This window comes from Chlamydotis macqueenii, chromosome 3 (genome assembly GCF_036417535.1).
Source record: "Chlamydotis macqueenii isolate bChlMac1 chromosome 3, bChlMac1.mat, whole genome shotgun sequence".
NCBI lineage: Eukaryota > Metazoa > Chordata > Aves > Otidiformes > Otididae > Chlamydotis > Chlamydotis macqueenii.
Window position 1 is genome coordinate 108,178,891 of NC_141558.1, and position 17,964 is coordinate 108,196,854.

Here is a 17,964-nt window from a genome sequence, read left to right on the forward strand (position 1 = left end):
TTAAAGGAAATGTTATATTTTTATGACGTATGAATCATATGAGCTCATGGTGATTTCTTTAACGCCTCATTTTCTTGGGTAGTCTTCCTCTTAACAAAGCATTTTCTGTTGCTTACTGGCACAGTTTTGTATGCAAAGCATCCATCACAAACAATGAAAAAGTAAATTTAAGGAAAAAGGGAGATTGTCACATACGTAACAGAAGATTACGTTCATACTTCCTTTTGGACTTTTGACAAAGAGCTGTCTTTTAAAAAATATTGTTTTGTTTTCATCTTTTATTTCTTTTCTCTCGAAACATAGCAACATGAAGGATGTACTTGTAGAAATGCCTTTAAAAAAAAAAGCTGAGAAACTCAAGAAACTTTATGAATTAGATGGTGAGTCAGTTATGGTTGTTTTTTTTTTAAACAAGAGATATGCAGAAGTGACTAATCTTTCTTCCCTCAGGGGTTAAACTGAGGCACATAAGAGAAAACCATTCAGCAAATTTTATCTCAACTTAAGCGACTGAAAACTAAGTGAGACATTGGACAACTCCTTATAGTCAAGTTAAGATTTTTATGCTTGGGAACTGTATACATTGTGAAATGAGCCCCTATCAGCTGCCTGGTGTTACAGAATCCTTCAACCCAACCTGTTGCCATTGTAAAACAACCAGGGTCTTCTAGTACATGCCGGGCTGATTTAGGTCCTCCCACTTGGGTGTCAGGGTTGGCGTAGGGCAATGCCCGTTGTGCCCTACTCTCCCATGGCCTTCCTGGCACCTTTCCGGCCATTGGTGTCCATCACTGGGAATACCTGGCAGTGCTGTGGTGGGACAGTGAGGGCCTGATGTCCTAGGTGGTTATATAATGCCAGACACATGGCTTGAGACTGCCCAAAGAACCAGTCTTGTGTTCAGACGCGCATGTCCCCATGAGGGGCTGGGTTGTGTTTGGCACGCTTCTGGAGCAGAGATTTAGGTTTAGTTTATCCCAAGAGGAATCAGTTTTAGGCACACCTCAGCTGCTCTGCAAGCCAAGCCAATGCAAGATTTGGAGAAATGACTTCAAAACCTTGCTGTTGGTATGAACAAAACCAATAATAGAGACAGCTTATTTTTATTAAACTAATTGCCTTCCCTGTGCTAGCTAACTACCCTATCACTAATTTGTCTCAGCACTGGATCTGCTGTGGCAAGTCAAAAAACTGCTTCCAACAGACTGAACTTTCACTCTTAAAGCTACCTCTGGTGTCCTAGAAACCTAATCAAAGGGAAAAGTAGACATTTGGGATAAAAGTGAAACATTCTTTCTCTCTCAAAAACACTTGAAATCTAATTTTGTCTCTAGTGATTGAAGTCTTGTGCATGTGACTGAGTTACTGTTAGTTATCTCCAAGGCTTCTTGGACGCAAAGCAACTCGCTTTTCTTGATTTAAAGAGAAGCAGAAACATACAATGGCATTAAGCAGAAACTAACTTCCATATAGGTAATGCACAAGGACTTGCTTGTACAAAGACACAAGTCATAGTGCATCTACTATGTGCTGGTAAGTTTTTGCCTTAGTTTCATTTATTGCATCCAGCCTAAGTTGGGCAGCTAACCCAGTACTGAGCTGTCATAGCAACCAGATCGTGTAATTTGTTCACAGTGCTTATCCACATTTACCTTAAAGCCTGGTTAAGCTGTTTTTCCTCTTGTGGACAGGCTGATCTAGAGCTTCACCCCTCTGGCAGCTGAGAAGCTTGTAATTTCCATACTAAATTTGTTTGCAGTGCCAGCTTTCTTTCTTTGGCTGAAATACCTTTTAGGTCTTGATGTTTATGCCCAATGTTGTATTTATAGACAGTAGTTAGATTTCCTCTATCTTTGGTTTGTTTTGTTTTTTTTTTGTCTAAATAAGCCAAATTTTTAGCCATCATTTGTTTAATATACTCTTCAGTCTTCAGATCTTTATTGAATTCCTGCTGCCATTTCATCACTTACTCACTTTATGCTGTGAAATCCTTTTCCAACTCATCACAGTTGGCCCTCACCCCTACTACGCTAACATGGTATCATCATCAGACTCAGTTATATCACTATTCACTCTCTTTTCCAGGTCTTTTATTAAAATATTAAATAACAGAGGCACTAATAGAATACTTCCTTTGTGAATTCCCTCCATTGAAAAAATCCCAACTATTAGTATTTGGTTTTGTGTCCTATCTTTTAACCAATTATTTAGCCCCGTGGGGCCTGTCTGTGGCATCTCAGTTTCTCTGAGAGCTCTTGGAGACAGACTTTGTTGAATTACTTAATTTAATATCTTTTCACATTTGTATTTACTCTGGAATGAGAAGCCTTTTAGGGAAGCTCCCACGATGACACTTCTACCAATATTCTGTGTATGGATGCTCTAATTGTGTTCCTTGTAGCAGTTTCTGTTAATTTACCCAGTAGAGATGTCTGGCCACCTGTTCACAACTACCTTAGGTTTACCTCTCTCTTCCTCCTTTCCTAAATCCTTTTAAGATTTGGAATCATCCCATTCTGTCGTTTTTCTGTCCTTTGATACTGAGAACTTCACCCTTGAATTCCTTTAAAACTCATCAACTGGTCTTAGTGACTTCTTATTGTTCTCTTTGTGAAATTTTCTAGACCCTCTTTTGCTGAGACTTTAACTTTCAGACAGATCCTTCAACAACCCTCCTTAAGAAAGGTTCTGTTATCTGAATTCCTCTTAAGGTCATTGCTGTGTGCATGGATGCAAAACCTTCATTTAGTTTTTCTGTTATAGCCTTATTTTCCCTCAGTGCTCCTTTTACATCTTTATGTTTCAGATCTCTAGACACTCTGGCAACCTTCCTGATCTTGATGTACTTAAAAAAAAAAAAAACAACAAAAACCAACACAAAACCCCCCTTGCAAGTTATATCTGAACAAGTTCTATCTGAAACCTTTTTGGCTTGTCTAATTGCATTTTTTACATGTAGTCTGCCGGAGTTGTATCTTCTCTTTTATTGTCCTCATTAAGATACCAACTTTAGTTTTTTGAAGAGCTGCTTCAAATAACCTCTTAGCTGTGTTGGTTTTCCATATATTTGCTCAGCATCACTCAATTCTGTGTACCAGCTAAAAACATTTTGTTCTTCTATTTGTCCACTTGTTAGTTCCTTTATAGCAACTTCTTTATTTCTATGCAATTCCTGTTTTTCCAATCAAGTAGTGTTTTAAGGGATTTGTTGGCTTTGCTTGTTCCTATGTAGACGCTTGATTTAAGAGCTTTATGACTGGTATTACAGATTGGCTCCTTGGTAGCAAAATACCTATGTACTTGGGCCCTGTCAGATTAATATTTGCTTTTCTTGTGGGTTGTGTGTTTAGCTGCTCCCTGAAGCATTCCTTAATATTGTCTAAGGTTTTGTTTTGCAGTCATGCATAAACTTCATATTTACTTGATTGTATGAGAGCATTTTCTGTCTACCAACATAGTTTGTCTTGTCTTTGAGGGTTCTGGAATATATAGCCAGTCACTGGCTAGAGCATAGTTGGAGAAATCAGAAATAGTAGAAGCGTACTGAGTATTCTCTTTCATGTTCCTCTCAGTGCTGGTTTATTTTAATTTTCTAGTTTTTTACAAGTACCATTAGTGAGATTTCCCTCTTCCCCCCCTCCTTAAAATAGTGTCATGCCACTGAATACCTTCCACTGCTAAGGATATTTTTTGTCAGCTACATTTTGTTTCTTGCTGTTCATTCTAAACGAATCTTCGTAGGTTGTGCTGCGTCAGGCATCCTCTGTGCTATCTTCTTTTTAATCCTCTATGTTCTAAAATATACCAGCTAAATGTGCCCTACTGACTTTATTAATTGCTGATAGGCAAATGTGGCTCTTCTTGCTATGATGTTTTCCCTACAGAGCTGTATTACGTGAGGATTACTCTAACCCTATGGGCACAAGGTAATACTGGTAGTTTCCATTCAGCTGCCTGCCGATGCCCCAAGTCTTTGCCAGTCGCTTCTCCTCAGGACAGAGCACAGTGTCTAGCAAATGTCTTGCTTCCCTCCTTGCCCCGTTACATGCTTTTGTATTTAGCTATAATGGAAATTACATTGTTTCCCTGAAGAAAGGTTATAAAACATTCCAGATTCTTTTTCATAATTAAAAGTAGTATTATATTTATTTATTTATTTATTATTCTTCCAAGTATTTTTCTGCACATCTGGTGAGCAATGCTATTATTCTTGTGTTCATGACCCTGAGGAAAATACAAATTAGTATAGCTGCCAAACACAGCCTGCGAATTGCAGTAGGACATGTTTGGTTGTTGATGTTTCTCCATTCACAATTGCATTTTTTCAAAAGTCTAATAAATAGTTGTAATTTGTTTTAATATATGACAATTTGTTCTGTTTCATACTTTTACCATAATCAAATTGAGTCTATTGTATCAAATGCCTTACAGTAGGCAAAATACGTTACACAATGCTATTTCTCTCATGGGCCGGGTGTCTTGAATTAATAGTTATTCAGTTAGTTTGAGAGTATACTGTATATAATATAACCTTATTGGTTGATATTATTATATTAGGCTCTGAATTAGTAATTAAAACCTTGATTTCCCTTGAGACTAGAATCAGATATTGTGCCTAAGTTAATTGGGTCATCCTGTTTATCTCTTTAAAATTTTAGTATAATACTAGCTTTTTTTTTTCTCCTGAGTCTTACAAAATTTCAGTGTTTCAGGATTTTTTGAAAATGATAGCTCATGTGCAGTGAAATCATTGGCTGGCTCTTTTAAGTCTTCTAGCAATTTTTTTCAGACATACTAGCTAAAAAATACCATGCCAGTAACTGCAGTTTAACATTCTTGTGAATTGTTACATGGAAGGGGAGTCATACAGCATCATTTAGCTTCTTCCCCCAAACCAGAACAGACTTACTTACTGAATGCTGCTGTGGGGTTTTTTTTTGTTTGTTTTTTTTTTTTTTTTTTTTTTTTTTTGCATTACTGTTGTGGAGAATATCAATGTTTCATTCTAAGAATTGTCTGATGCTAATATTAGGATTCCTTTTTGTTTCCTAAATATTTTAGAAAACTACCTTCCTTACCTGCGCTATTGCCTTATTTTTGTGTCTCTTTGTTTCAATTATTAATTTCCTACAATTCCTGAAATGCTGTCTTATAGCTGTTTTCACTTTACACATATATTCTCTGCACTTATTTAAGCTTGCAATTATGGTTTGAGAACCCAAAGTTTCATTATTCCAGACTATTATTAAATTTCTAATTTTTGACTTGTTGCTCATCTTCTAAACCAAAGGTGAAGCAAATTTGATTTTCTTTTTTATTTTTTGAACCATGATCTTTTGATAAATTATAGCCTTCCCCAGCGGCCAGTAAAGTATACTTAAAAAGTTTTAAAATACCATTTGTATTTTCTAGGCTTATGTTTGCTCTCAACAGATGTTAATCCTTCTTACTTTCATATCTGTGTAAGGGGGTTTGTGTTTGTATATGTGACTGATTTGGACTTGATACTATTTACAACTTGTTGCAGTCAAGTTGTTATCAGATGCGTCTATGTGATAGTAAACTTTTGTGTTCATGATTATCTCTTCTTCTTTTGTCAAATGATACGTAATTTCCCCATATTTGATCCAGCGTTTTTTGATTTGAGAAATGACTGTGTATGATTTTTAGGCTATCCGAAGATTCTTTAATATTGAAAACTCATAAGAAAGCCTGCTATGGCAAGAATGGCTCACATTTGGTGTTTTATTTCACTCTAGTCTTCTGATGACCTTTTTTCTTCTTTCTTTAGATATTATTGCTCTTTGATTTGTTACTTGTCTTTCCTTGATTGTTAATTCCCCTGTCTTGCAAAACATATCATTTAATTTATTTGTAGTGTGCTTCATATATTTAATAACATACTTGAAGTTAAGAACATAAGAGCTTTTCTGGACCTAGGCCCTAGTATCTGTTGCTTTCTTTTTTTATGACCACTTTTATCTTGCTTTTCACTTTCTTATTAATCATTCTTCTTTTTATATTATTTCCTTACCTTGTCTACACATCCCACATCTCTCATGCAATTTCCTTTCTTGGCTTCTTTCCTACCTAGGCCTTCTTTCTGAGTATTTTCCGTCTCTCCCCACAGTTCATGGCTCTGAAGAATGACTTGTGTTATCGAAGTTACTATTCTTGGCACTATATTAATTTACAATGTCATATTAGTATTAGAACAGCCTACCTTGAGAAAATATCTGCATTTTTGAAGCGATGTCTACATCTAGAAATATTAGGAATGCAGTTGTTAACATCCAGTTGTTTTTTTTTTTCTTTCTTGTTCTTATTTCTAGTATAACTTCTGGGTTATAATATGGGAATTAAGAAAACTGTGGATAAAGTGATTGATAATGTTTTTGTGACCTGTTCCCTTTCCCTTCATGGAACCGTTGATGCTGCTATCCTAAAAAAGCAGTCAGTGGGGACGTGAAGAAACACTGTGGGTGAAATGAAGAGCTAATACAACATGCAGTCAGTCTTCTGCATTGTCAGGGTTCCTAGATCCTAGAGATGCAAAATCATTGAAAGTCATTAACTTTAAGCCATGAACCTTACCCCCATTTGGTAAATGAGAACAGTGACATTATTTTCTACTTGATGACAGTTTCTCTTCCTTCTATTTCACCTTCTCTTCTTCCTCGTTTCTCTTACTCCCTCATCCCTTCTTCTTCCCTTCCTCTCTTGTAACTGTGCTGTTCAGTTCATACTGGAATGGCTGTCAAATTGAAATAGCAAAATAAGTCACCTCTTGAAGTTGCCTGCGAACTTTGGAGGATGTTAGCCAGTTCTGGGAGTCCTTAATTAAAATAAAATAGTTAGAAAATAACATGGTGGTTTGAATTCAGCAATTTTCTTCACTTTTGCTTGTCAATCAGGAGAGGAAAGTTGATTTTCCATTCTGTTGATGGTCTGTATTTGAACGAACAACTTTTATTGTCTTAGTTGATCCAGATGTTTCAATCTGTCAGTGTTATGTTTTGATTTTGACCTGTGAGTCAGTTTGTAAGTTAGTGATGCGCGGCCTAAACAAGACATGTGGGCCTCCTCCATCCTGGTGAAGGATTTCTTGCAGTTTGCTGGCGAGCCTGCCCTTTCTGCAGAATGTAACATAGCAAAGGCTTGTGAAGAAAACTTGAAGTGCTGTTGCCTGTGTTTGTAGCCTTCTTTCTCCTGGAAGCAGGGAGAAGTGAAGGAAGAAGTCACCACCAGCTCAGCTGAACTGCTCCCAAAACTGAGGTAAGGATCTCCTCGTGGTACACGCTCTTCCTTCATGGGTGGCCCTCGCGCCTCCTGATGACAGGGTCTCCTGAAGGCAGAGATTGTTAGGAGGCCTCCTTAGGGCCTGCAGCTACCAGCTCCATCCCCTCCACAACTGATGTGAGCAGCAGGAAGGTTCACACATGTTGTCTTGTGCAGGGAGGAAAAGCATAGCTGGAAGAGTGATGTGTTCAGATGGCTTAGATGTTGAAGAAGTACCTGACTTTTTTTTCTCAGTCTTGAATGGATTAGGAAACTTTGATTAATTTCATGGTTCAAAGACTGTTTTGGTTTCAAAAGTGTTTTCAGACAGCACAAAGAAAGAAGTCAAAAGGAAAATTTAGCTAAATTTAACAGTCTTCAATTTTTGCAGCTTATTCTCACTTCAAAGTTAAGTCAAACTGCCACAAAATCTGTGTGAAAGGAGTGAGTCACAAAGCTGCAATTTTTGTAATTACCTTTGAAGCAACTCTCTGTTTCCTTTCTTTCTGCTTCCTTCTCTGAGTCTGAACAAGTATGTGAAAGACTTTGGCTTCGTTCTATAATGAATATACCTCTGTGTGTGTGTGTTTATACACACCCCCACACATGTATATTTAAATATTCCTTTCTATGACAAATATGCTGTCAGCACTGAGTTAATGTCCTGTATCAAGAAGTTCATTTTGGAAGATACTGCTTGGCCCTTCCTCTCCTGATGTCCCCTCAGCATCCTTCTTGTCGGACCTCAATGTATATTTTGCTATTGCTCTGAAAAGTATTGCTCTACTCGAATTATCATATTTCTTAAATGTGCGTTGAGATTTCTGTGTGTTTTACTTAGGTTATTAAATGTCCTGGCACATTTCAATATAGCTTGTCCTGTAAAGCCATATGAGTTAGGCAAACAGTAAAGAGAGTTGGATTGATGCCCATGTGAGCTTTTTCAGATTATTCTTTTGTATGGACAGAGAAGAGGGTTTTGTATTTTACCTAAATTACTTTCATAATAACTTGTTTCTTGTAAAGGTGATTGGAGGCTGAGTGCTGTTCGGTATAAAGAGCTGAAGTATTTCTAAAATCCAGCAAGAGAAACACACTCTGTCTTTATGTGTTTCTTATTTCAAAGTGAGCCTGCCACAGCTGGAAAATAGGAAATAATGAGAATACAAAAGTAAAGAAATGGAAGAACCATTTCTTTCAGTATGGAGTGTAGAGGAAGTATTTCAACAAGGGAACAAAATAAAAGTTGTATTTGGGAAGGAATACTGAAACATCACGCAGAGTTTGCAGAGGACAAAATACTGGTTAAAAGGAGGACCCCAGTCTAGAGTGATCTGGACAGTTTGGTTAGTTTAGTTCAAACAAATAATTCATGTTTTATGTTGGCCTCATAAAGAGCGATTGGTCTGGAAATACAGATTGCACACCATGCTTTTGTTCTGACGTGTTGTGGACGTACCCACATGAGCAGGTAGTGCAGCAGGATAGCAACAGGCCCAGAAAGTAAGACAACTGGTGCTGAGGAACCTCACCTCCGCACTATGTAGGTGGTTCAGGGGATTTTGCTTTGGAAAAGCTGTAGTCTGGTGCTAGGGACTAAACCAACCCTTAAATTGTAGGAGATCTCCAGGAGAACATCTGGCTTAGTTTCAACCAAAGGCAATCAGCTTATAAATGGTGGTGGTTTATTAACTTCTGTATATGAATAATAGTTTCATAACAGAAATCTCCTTGAGATAGGAGGTGAAAATATATTAAGGTCAAAAGCTTGGAAAAAAAGGTGCATATATTTAAGAAGGGGATAATTAACTACTGGAAAATATACAATTCTCTAAGTAATTTTCAAGGCAGAGATTATATTTTAGAAAATCCATTCAGATACACAAGTCATTGGACTAGATTATAATTTATGAAAGTGAGCATCTTATGGGAAGAAGATCAATTGTCTGGTACAGGACTCGGAAGTGAATTTTCCTGGGTCCATTTCACATGCACAGGTTGCACCTAGGTCTTGTTCTTTATTACTGCTTACCCGTTGCCCCCTCACTAATCCTGGCTTGCTGATAATCTCTGGTGTCACTGCTGGAAGCCTTCCCCTTTGCCATTTCTTACTTAGGCAGGGGTAGTGCTGGATGGCTGTAATATCCCATTAATTAATGGCTATCACCAGATTTCTTAAAACTTCTTGCTGGTAGTGCTATCGTAATGTGAGATGTTGTTGGTGTATTACTGTGCACCGTTGATCTAGGCACAGATGCAACCTTGAATGTTGTGACGTTATGTCTTCAGTTTATTTTTATCTTTTAAAGGCTGCCTACTTTTAAGAAGATTCATAGTTGTTTGGAAAGCTGCTCCTGTATCAAACTTGTCCTCAGATGAAAGCACTCTCTGTACACGTTGTGATTTTTTTTAATTGCCAGCCATCCTTGCTTGGTTTTTTTTTTTCTTCCTCTCTTCTCTTACCTATTGGTTTTTCTGGGTACTCTTAGCAACATCTTCTACTAATGGAAAAATAGCACTGCTTTCTGTAGTCTCATTGTAATTGAATCAGAAACAGAATTTACTTGATACAGGATTTAGGTTTTCAGTCCCACCGTTCCTTCTGTCATCCTGAACATTTAATATTGTGTATCAGGGAGATCTGCAGATTCATAATTTATCTTTTTCATAGTTGTTATTGCAAACTTACCTGGAATTAAGAAGTGGAAAAATAGTCAACTGTGCATAGTAGGATCTCTGTCTCGGGTGAAGTAAGTCTTTCCCCTTATATTTTGTATAATTGCGTATTATGGATTCCAGTCTCCAGATAAATCACTTTACAGAGTTCCTCTATAGAGACAAACGTGTCACAAAATGAAAATTTGTTGTTCTCTCATTTTCTTCCCGAGGAATTCTCTGTAAGAATTGCAGTCTAATTTTTGCATCAACTCCCTTAATTCTGGAGGCCAGGGGGTGCTATAGGTATAGGCATTATAATCTATGTAGGTTTAGAGGGCTCAGAATAGAGGGCTTATGAAACCTGTTGTATTTTTAAATTCCTTGCTCTTCTGAATTATGAGTGTTTCATTTCTTAAAGAAATTACTTCAAAGGCAGAAGGGATGTATATGTGTGCATGCCCTGATTTGGTTTTAGGCAGGTCCTTGGATTTCTATTACAATTGGTATGTATATGTATCTTACCTGAGTGAGGGAATGGATAAATCAGTCTCAGCCCTGGGAAATGATGAACCTTACACTGATAATACAATTTATTTTGTTAAAGGGAGAGAAATCATTGCATGGAATGTAATGGGAGAGAAATACTTTATTTCCCAGATAAACCCCACATATATAAAAATATGTAGGTAACAAAAAATATATACTTATGTGTGTTTTTACATTGTTTTTACAGTGGGGAGATGTTGAAAAAAATAATTTCCTTAATAAAATCTTTACTGTTTGAAAATAAATTTTATTGCATTTAAATATTAGGCAAGACTAAATTATTTGAATTACATCTTCTCAGAAGCAGTATAGTTAATCAAAAACCTGTCACTCCTTTTCTCTTGTTTGAACCATTCAGATGTGTGTGTAAGCAGCGAGGAAGTGTATGAGTCTAATCAGTTTTTCAAAAAGTGATAATATAGCATATATGGCTGTTCATATAGCCTGAGTGCAAAGGAGGTATCAGTAGATTCACACAGAGCATGTCGTATCTATTTTCATTTGTGTGTTAGAGACTCTGATGAACTAATAATTGATTAAACAGGTGGTATGTGGGTAGTAAGCCCTGGGCCACGTTTTTTCCAGAACCACAGTATTTTCCCAGAAGTGGTTATTTGAAACTCCGCAAATTAAATCCTGGGCCTCTAGGTTTTAATATGCTAATTAATGTCCTACGTTATTTTACTGACTGTTGGAAAGCAATGCATCTGATTTGAAAAAGTGGCCATTAAAATAATAATTTATTTGTTTCCCTCTGCCAACAGTGCAGGATTACATGCATATATCATTCCTGTCTTCAAGGCAGCACATGAGCATGTTCTGCAGACATGGATAATGCCTGCTAGTTTTGTATGTGTACAGTTGTGTGCATATGTGTGCAGTTGCACAGAGGTTTTGGCAGTGTTTTGGTTTGTTTCCAAGGGATCTTGACAGCCTTGCATGTCTTTTGCATGCAATTAAAAAGCATTTAAGGTCTGAAGGTGTTTGGAGTTGACTTTATATTTAAAAAAAATAATACAAATTATTTGCTACTAAGAATATCCTCCCACACACTGAAATTTATTAATACTTTTAAAAAATAGATTGACTAAACCCAAAGAGGCTATGGGCGCAATACATGAATATTGACATTGCATGAAAGGAAGTAAGACAGTGATCTCTCTTTACGAAGAGTTTGTTACCAATGCTGACTTGAGATATTCTACCAGTGATTCTCACAGAGTTACTGTGTCACCTCTTCAGCAGAGCAGGCTCTGCTGGCTGATGAACTATACTGTAATCCAGATCAGGGAACAGATCTAAAAAAAATGAGTTAAAGCGTGTGAAGTGTGTGTGCGCGTTTGTTTTAATCTTGGATTAGAAAACCATGCAACTCGCCAACAGTTCTTCTGGTCCCACTGAACGAATAACTTAGGTTTAGGAAGGAGCTACCAGCAAACAGAAGGTCAAGAACTCTGTAAGTCAGAAAATAAGGAAACACGTTGTCGAAATCCCACTTTGTGCTCCGCGTCAGATGGACAACCTACAGTGCCATTGAAAACAGCAGGCCTTTTAGTGCATTGGAAGGTGCTGACTATGGTGTTGCAGGTTCAAAATAGGCAGCAAGAGGAATATGGTCAGTGTTGCACGCTGGATGTGTAAGTCTAACATGCATTCTTCACTTGGTCTCCTTGCTGCTTCTTCAACCTTTTCAAAGGAAAAACAAAGGGTCCCAGGCTGATGACTGGAAATGACTGTAGAAATGGTTATGGAAGGGTTTTCACATGAAACCATTAACTAGGATTAGGGAGATTTTCTCTGTTGATCTGTACAGAAATGACTTGTGTCTGATTTTCTGGTCGTATTGACATAACAGGGGTTTCTAGTGTGCAAACTCTGACCTGTGATGATTATGCGTGTCCTTTTCCCCTGAAGGCAATCAGTGTTAGGTACATTCAGTGCCACAATTTAACGGTCTTCAGTCTGAAGGCAAATTACTTCTTACAGATCTTCTGTTGGACAAAATATGTTATTGCTATTATATCCAAAATGATTTTTCTTTGAAGGGTCAACTTTAAGTCATCACCAGAGTATCTAAAACTGCTATCTTATGTTACTGGTTAGTGTATGTATCTGAACCCAGCACAAATGCAGTGCTTTCCTGTAGAACTGAACAGCATCATGTGGTATCTTAGTGTTTTGGGGGCTTTTTTTTTTTTTTTTTTTTTTTTTGGTTCTGATTTGACCCAGGAAGAGAAGAGGGAAACTAGACAGAGGGATTTGAAATAAATTCTTGGTGACTGTAGGTTTTTGTCAACTGCAAGTCAAGAGGGAGTTTTGAAGAAATTTTTAAAAGAATAGTGTGTGTGTTGTGTTTATTCTATAAATACTGTTTGCCATCCGCTTTCCCTTTAGTTTTGGAATGGTGTTTCGTACAAGAATAAGGAAAGTTTGTGTTTTTTTTTTTTTTTTTTCCTAGGTCATTTATTGATATTTAATGGCAGATATCACAACACTCCTTAGTGTGTCAGACAATGTCTGTTGGCATATGTTCCAGCATGTTGCCTGGGAAACAATATGTTTTCTCCACTAACATTAAAGTATTCTGTCAGCTATGTAACTGTATTTTAGGAAACACAAAGGCAAAGTATGCATAGATGCTTATACTTGATGTCTTACTGTTAATGAGAAAGACGCTTTGAATTACTTTTTCAGTGATATGTTCACCAGATAAATACTGAAGAGCAAAGGAAAAATATGAAGATTGAAATTGCAGTTTTTACAAATTTTGCATTCTTATTTCAGCTTTATTATGTATGTATAGTATATGATGGAATTACACAATTCTGTGTTATTTCTTATAAAACCTCTTATTCAGGCACAAAGTACAAGATGTATAACTGATGGACAACTATTCCATGTTTTGTCATCATTGTGTATTGTATGGTAAAGTCCTTATTTTAAATGTTGCTATGTAAATACTACGGAGGCTTCTATTAAGTTTATTAATTTCTTGATGAGTCTTCCGGTGGTTTAATATAAGAAACCATTTAAAAACAACTAAGGCCAAGAGGGCAGTTTTATTTCTCAGATGGGATAAAAATTAGATTAGTAGACTTTAGAGACTTTTGAGACCTTATTTTTCTCAGGACTTAGCATTATAAAGCACTTCAAATATTAATATCTAAACCTGAGGCATAAGTTCCTCTGTAACTCAAACAGGGTTAAGATTCTGAAGGTGAAGACGTTGCTGGAAATAGTTTAGATAATGATTGAAAAAACTTTCTTTGCCTGTGTTTTCAATACTGATTTATGACACGGGCAGGATAGCTGAAAAGAATAAGTGTATGGACATGGGAATGACCAAACAAAGGTGAAATTAAAAATTACAGTTGAGTGTATTTAAATTAGGATGATGAAATAATTTGAGAGAAATTATTCTTGAGATTCCAAACCTGATATTTTAATCATCTATCAAGTTGTAAATACTTTGATTATATACTGGACAAGACAGTATCTGTTATTTGAAAAGGAAGATGGTGAGGGCTTAACTACAGTCTGATTTCAGTTATATGCTAAGCTTTAGACCACACTTGGAAGGAAAGAGGGATTAAAAACTAGGTGGTAAAGAGAAAATTAATTAAAATGAAACACTGATATACCAGAAGTTGATCATGCCACAATAATCTGATTATTTCTTTGGTAACAGATTTTCCAGACAAAGAAATCCCAATTGGTTTAATCAACATTAATTGAAGCATCTGGGGAGAAATCACAGGCAAAAGTATTACCTAAATTGGAGAAGATTAAATTCCCCAAAGCATAAGGTCTGTAGTAACTGAACTGTACAGTTTACTGAACTGTAAAACTGAATTGTAATGGGTGTAAACTGAAGGATTGTGTTCTTAGCATGAAATGTTAATTGTCCTATAAACTGAGATCTCCCTGCCTGAAAGCAACTAAAGTGGACTTTGACTCAGCTGTACTTCGGTATGTTTAGATGTATGTGGATATACATCAGTATGTTAGTTGTTAATCAGATGGTTATGAGCTGATACTATTAATGCAGCTGTCATCAAGGCAAGATGCTCAGGTGTTTCAGTGGGTATTTCAGCGTACAAACAAGATGTGGACATACTGGAGTTGATCCAGCAATGGGCCACAAAGAGGATTAAGGGACTGGAGCATCTAAGGGGCAGAAAGAGCTGGGACTGTTCAACCTGGAGGAGAGAAGGCTCAGGAGCATCTTACCAATGTGTATAAATGCCTGATGGGAGGGAGTGAAGGAGAGGCAGCCACACTCAGTGGCGCCCAGTGAGAGGACAAGAGGCACTGGGCACAAACTGAAACACTGAAAATTCTGCATAAACATAGAAGAGACCTTTACTGTGAGGGTGGTCAAACACCGCAACAGGCTTCCCAGATAGGTTGTGAAGTCTGCACCTGTGGATTCAAAATCTGACTGGGCACAGTCCTGAGCAACATGCTTTGGCTGACCCTGCTTGAGCAGGGAGGTTGGACTAAGCAATCTCTAGAGGTCCCTTTCCACCCCAGTGATTCTTGTATCCTGTCATACAGGGAAATATCTATGCAATTGTATAAGCTTCTGTATTATATTTTCTGTAATCCTAGTTAGCTTTGTTCAAGTCGCATGTGTACTAGAAAATTGGTTTGAACTAAAGATGAGCAAAAAATGTATAAACTGTAATTTGAAAGGAAGAGGTCTGGAAGAGGTCTGAGAGATATGACAGAATTCTGTGAGTCAAGGACCATAATCTTCAGGTAATGGATTAAGCTAACAGGCAATACTAGGATAACTGGGCTGAAAGTTGATATGAAAGTAGATGATGTTCTTAAAACACGTGGAACAAGATTCGAGAATAATTTTCCTCTTAGATTGAGAGATTTTAGATTATAAGAACTATCTAATTTGGCCAAACTGAAGTAGAATTTCGCAGAGAAGCTGAAGACCCTCCTGACATACAGGTTGGACTTGCTATGTTTTTTATCTCTGCTTCAAAGTATAGACGTGTGTGAGATGGTCAGTAAAGGGACAATGACTTTTTTTTAATGCAGGCAAAATGATGCACTTGCCTTAGTGTTGACCTTGGGAACACTGCAGATTATCTGTGGAAAAAAAATAGCCTGTGTACAGCGCAGCAAATCACTGCAATAAATTTGAGCCAATCTGTTGTAAGAAGCTGAAAATATGAAAAGAACTGTTGCACTGCCTTAATTACTGGTAGTGTCACTAGACTTCCTTTATTGCAGTCCTATAATGTATCATAAATGAAATAATAAAGTTTTCTTAGAGCTAGACGCATAAATGCCTGAAGTGGTAAGAATTACAGTACACAGCAGGATGGAACTATTTATGTTTCATCACTGCTGTTCAGAGCACTTAAGGAAAATAATAAGATTTATTAGAAGGACTTCTCATTATCTAAACACTTGCGTTTGGCAGGATTTGCATAAACAGATATGGATTTAGAATGGTTCTCTGCCCATGATAGTATTTGCATGTTAATATTCAAAGACAGCGTGCTGAAGCTAGGGTCCATTCTGGTGCACTCATGCTGCTGGAAAGAAAAAGGCACTTAAACTCTCTTTCTCCTTTCTCATTTTCTACTGAGACTGCAGCATCTGGACAAGACCTCGGCTATTTGCACATTATTAACAGCACAGCCTAATTAGGACACATAGCAGTAATCGAAGGCCTGTGGGATAAGACTTAGTGAATAGGTGGAAGATGTGTTGCAACACCTTCTTTCTACACATCTGCTGGCACCCCTGCTTCAGGCACGGTAGGGAGGTTATAGTTCTGAAAAAGCTCAGAGACTAATGATGAGAATGCACTTCCCCTTCCCTTTAGCCCAACTCTTGCTAGCAGGGAGAAAAGTAAGAAGTATGCAAGAGCGGAAAGTAAATGCACATGTTCCCTTTTATATTGTCCCTGCCTTCAGTCAGTTTAGGGATTTCCTGAGCCAGATGGAGCTTCTGAGTATTTAGTGAACTTCAGCGGATTGATTTTGTTTGCTCTGTGTCCCTTTGAATCCAAGTGAACTTACAGCGTCTGCAAAGTCCTTTAGCAATGAGCTCTCTATCACATGAAGAATTATCTCTGCTTGTTTTGAACCTGGCTCCTATGGCTTCATTTGATGCCCTGTGGTTCTTGTACTGGTAGACAGTAAATAGTCAAAGCTCACCCATTTTTTCCATGTTATTTATGATGTGATTGACCTCTACCTTACTCCAAGTTACCTCTTTTTCGGAGTGGAATCCCAGTTTACTTGATCCTTCATCCCTCATACAAAGGGAACGTTCTGCATATATTCCAGACCTTTGGTCATCCATGGTTGTCTTGAACCTTTCGTGTCCTTTCATATCCTGCTTAGGAGGAAGTGACCAAAACTACAACTAGAATTCCAGGTATAGACAAACCGTAGATTTATACATAGATTTATGGCCATTCTCTGTTCTGCTCTCTGTCCCTTCCCAGGGAATTCCAACATATAATTTGCCCTTTTTTGACCTAAACTGAGCACTGGGTTGATATTTTCGTGGAACATCCATCATGACCTATGGTAATGTTCAGCTCAGTGTGTGTCATTGTGGCATTGTACATATAAATTTAGGGCCATTTTTCCTCGTATGCCTTCACCTTTACTTACTTTGAACTTCATCTGCTAATTAGTGGCAAAACGTACAGGTTTGTAACGGCCTTCAGCAGTTCCTCCCAGTTTTGGCAAGAAATCTCAGTGAAAGGCTTTTGAAAACTGATGTAGCTTGTGTCAGCTGTATCCAAGAATACCAAGAAGGTAATAAGGCAGGTCTTCTTTAGCAAAAACCGTATTGACTTTTCCTGACTACATCATGTTTATGCAGATGTCGCTTTTAATTTTATTTTCATATGTTCTATTACATTTGCCAGTACAGCGTGCAGCTTCACAGACCTATTCTGCAGGGTTTTTTAAGTGTTGCCATTTGTCACTCGCCAGTCATAATGTAAAAAGGCAGATTTGAGAGTGCACCACTCATTATTATAATTTACTTATTTAATTATTGAGTTCCTTTAGGTATCTTGAGTGAATATCACCCAGTTCTGGCAATTTGTATTCACTTGGTCAAATCTTTCTATAGCCTATCTACACTCACTTGAATTTCAGACAGACCTTTTTCTGTTCTTTCACAAAGCAAGTTCAGGTTTCCTTTAAAAACACTGCAGATACTTCTACATAATACTGCAAAGGATGGCTCTTTTTGCTCTGCTTGCTGTTTTTGTGCCCTGATCTTCAGCTGGCCCTGCAGACACCTTGGTAGGCTTCTGCTCCCAATGTGTTTCAAGAAAAAATGTAGCATTAGTTTTGCTTCTTTACTTATTCCTCAAACACTTTTTTTTGGCCTGTCTTATTGTGTGCTTACACTTAATCTCCCAGAGCCCATCAGACTTTCTGTTTTCTTCCTTTAGACACAACTTCAGCTTTTGGAAGGTTGCCTTCTTGC

General features: G+C 37.5%; 1 protein-coding gene across 1 annotated transcript in view; it reads left to right on the plus strand.

Moving 5' to 3' along the window:
* The first annotated feature begins 325 nt into the window (after positions 1 to 325).
* The window catches only part of ESR1 (estrogen receptor 1), a 154,317-nt gene continuing 136,678 nt past the window's right edge, over positions 326 to 17,964 (plus strand). The window contains exon 1 of the mRNA XM_086743373.1: positions 326 to 380. Within this exon, the coding sequence (XP_086599499.1) occupies positions 329 to 380 (52 nt within the window). The 5' untranslated portion in view covers positions 326 to 328. The remainder of the gene's footprint in view (positions 381 to 17,964) is intronic.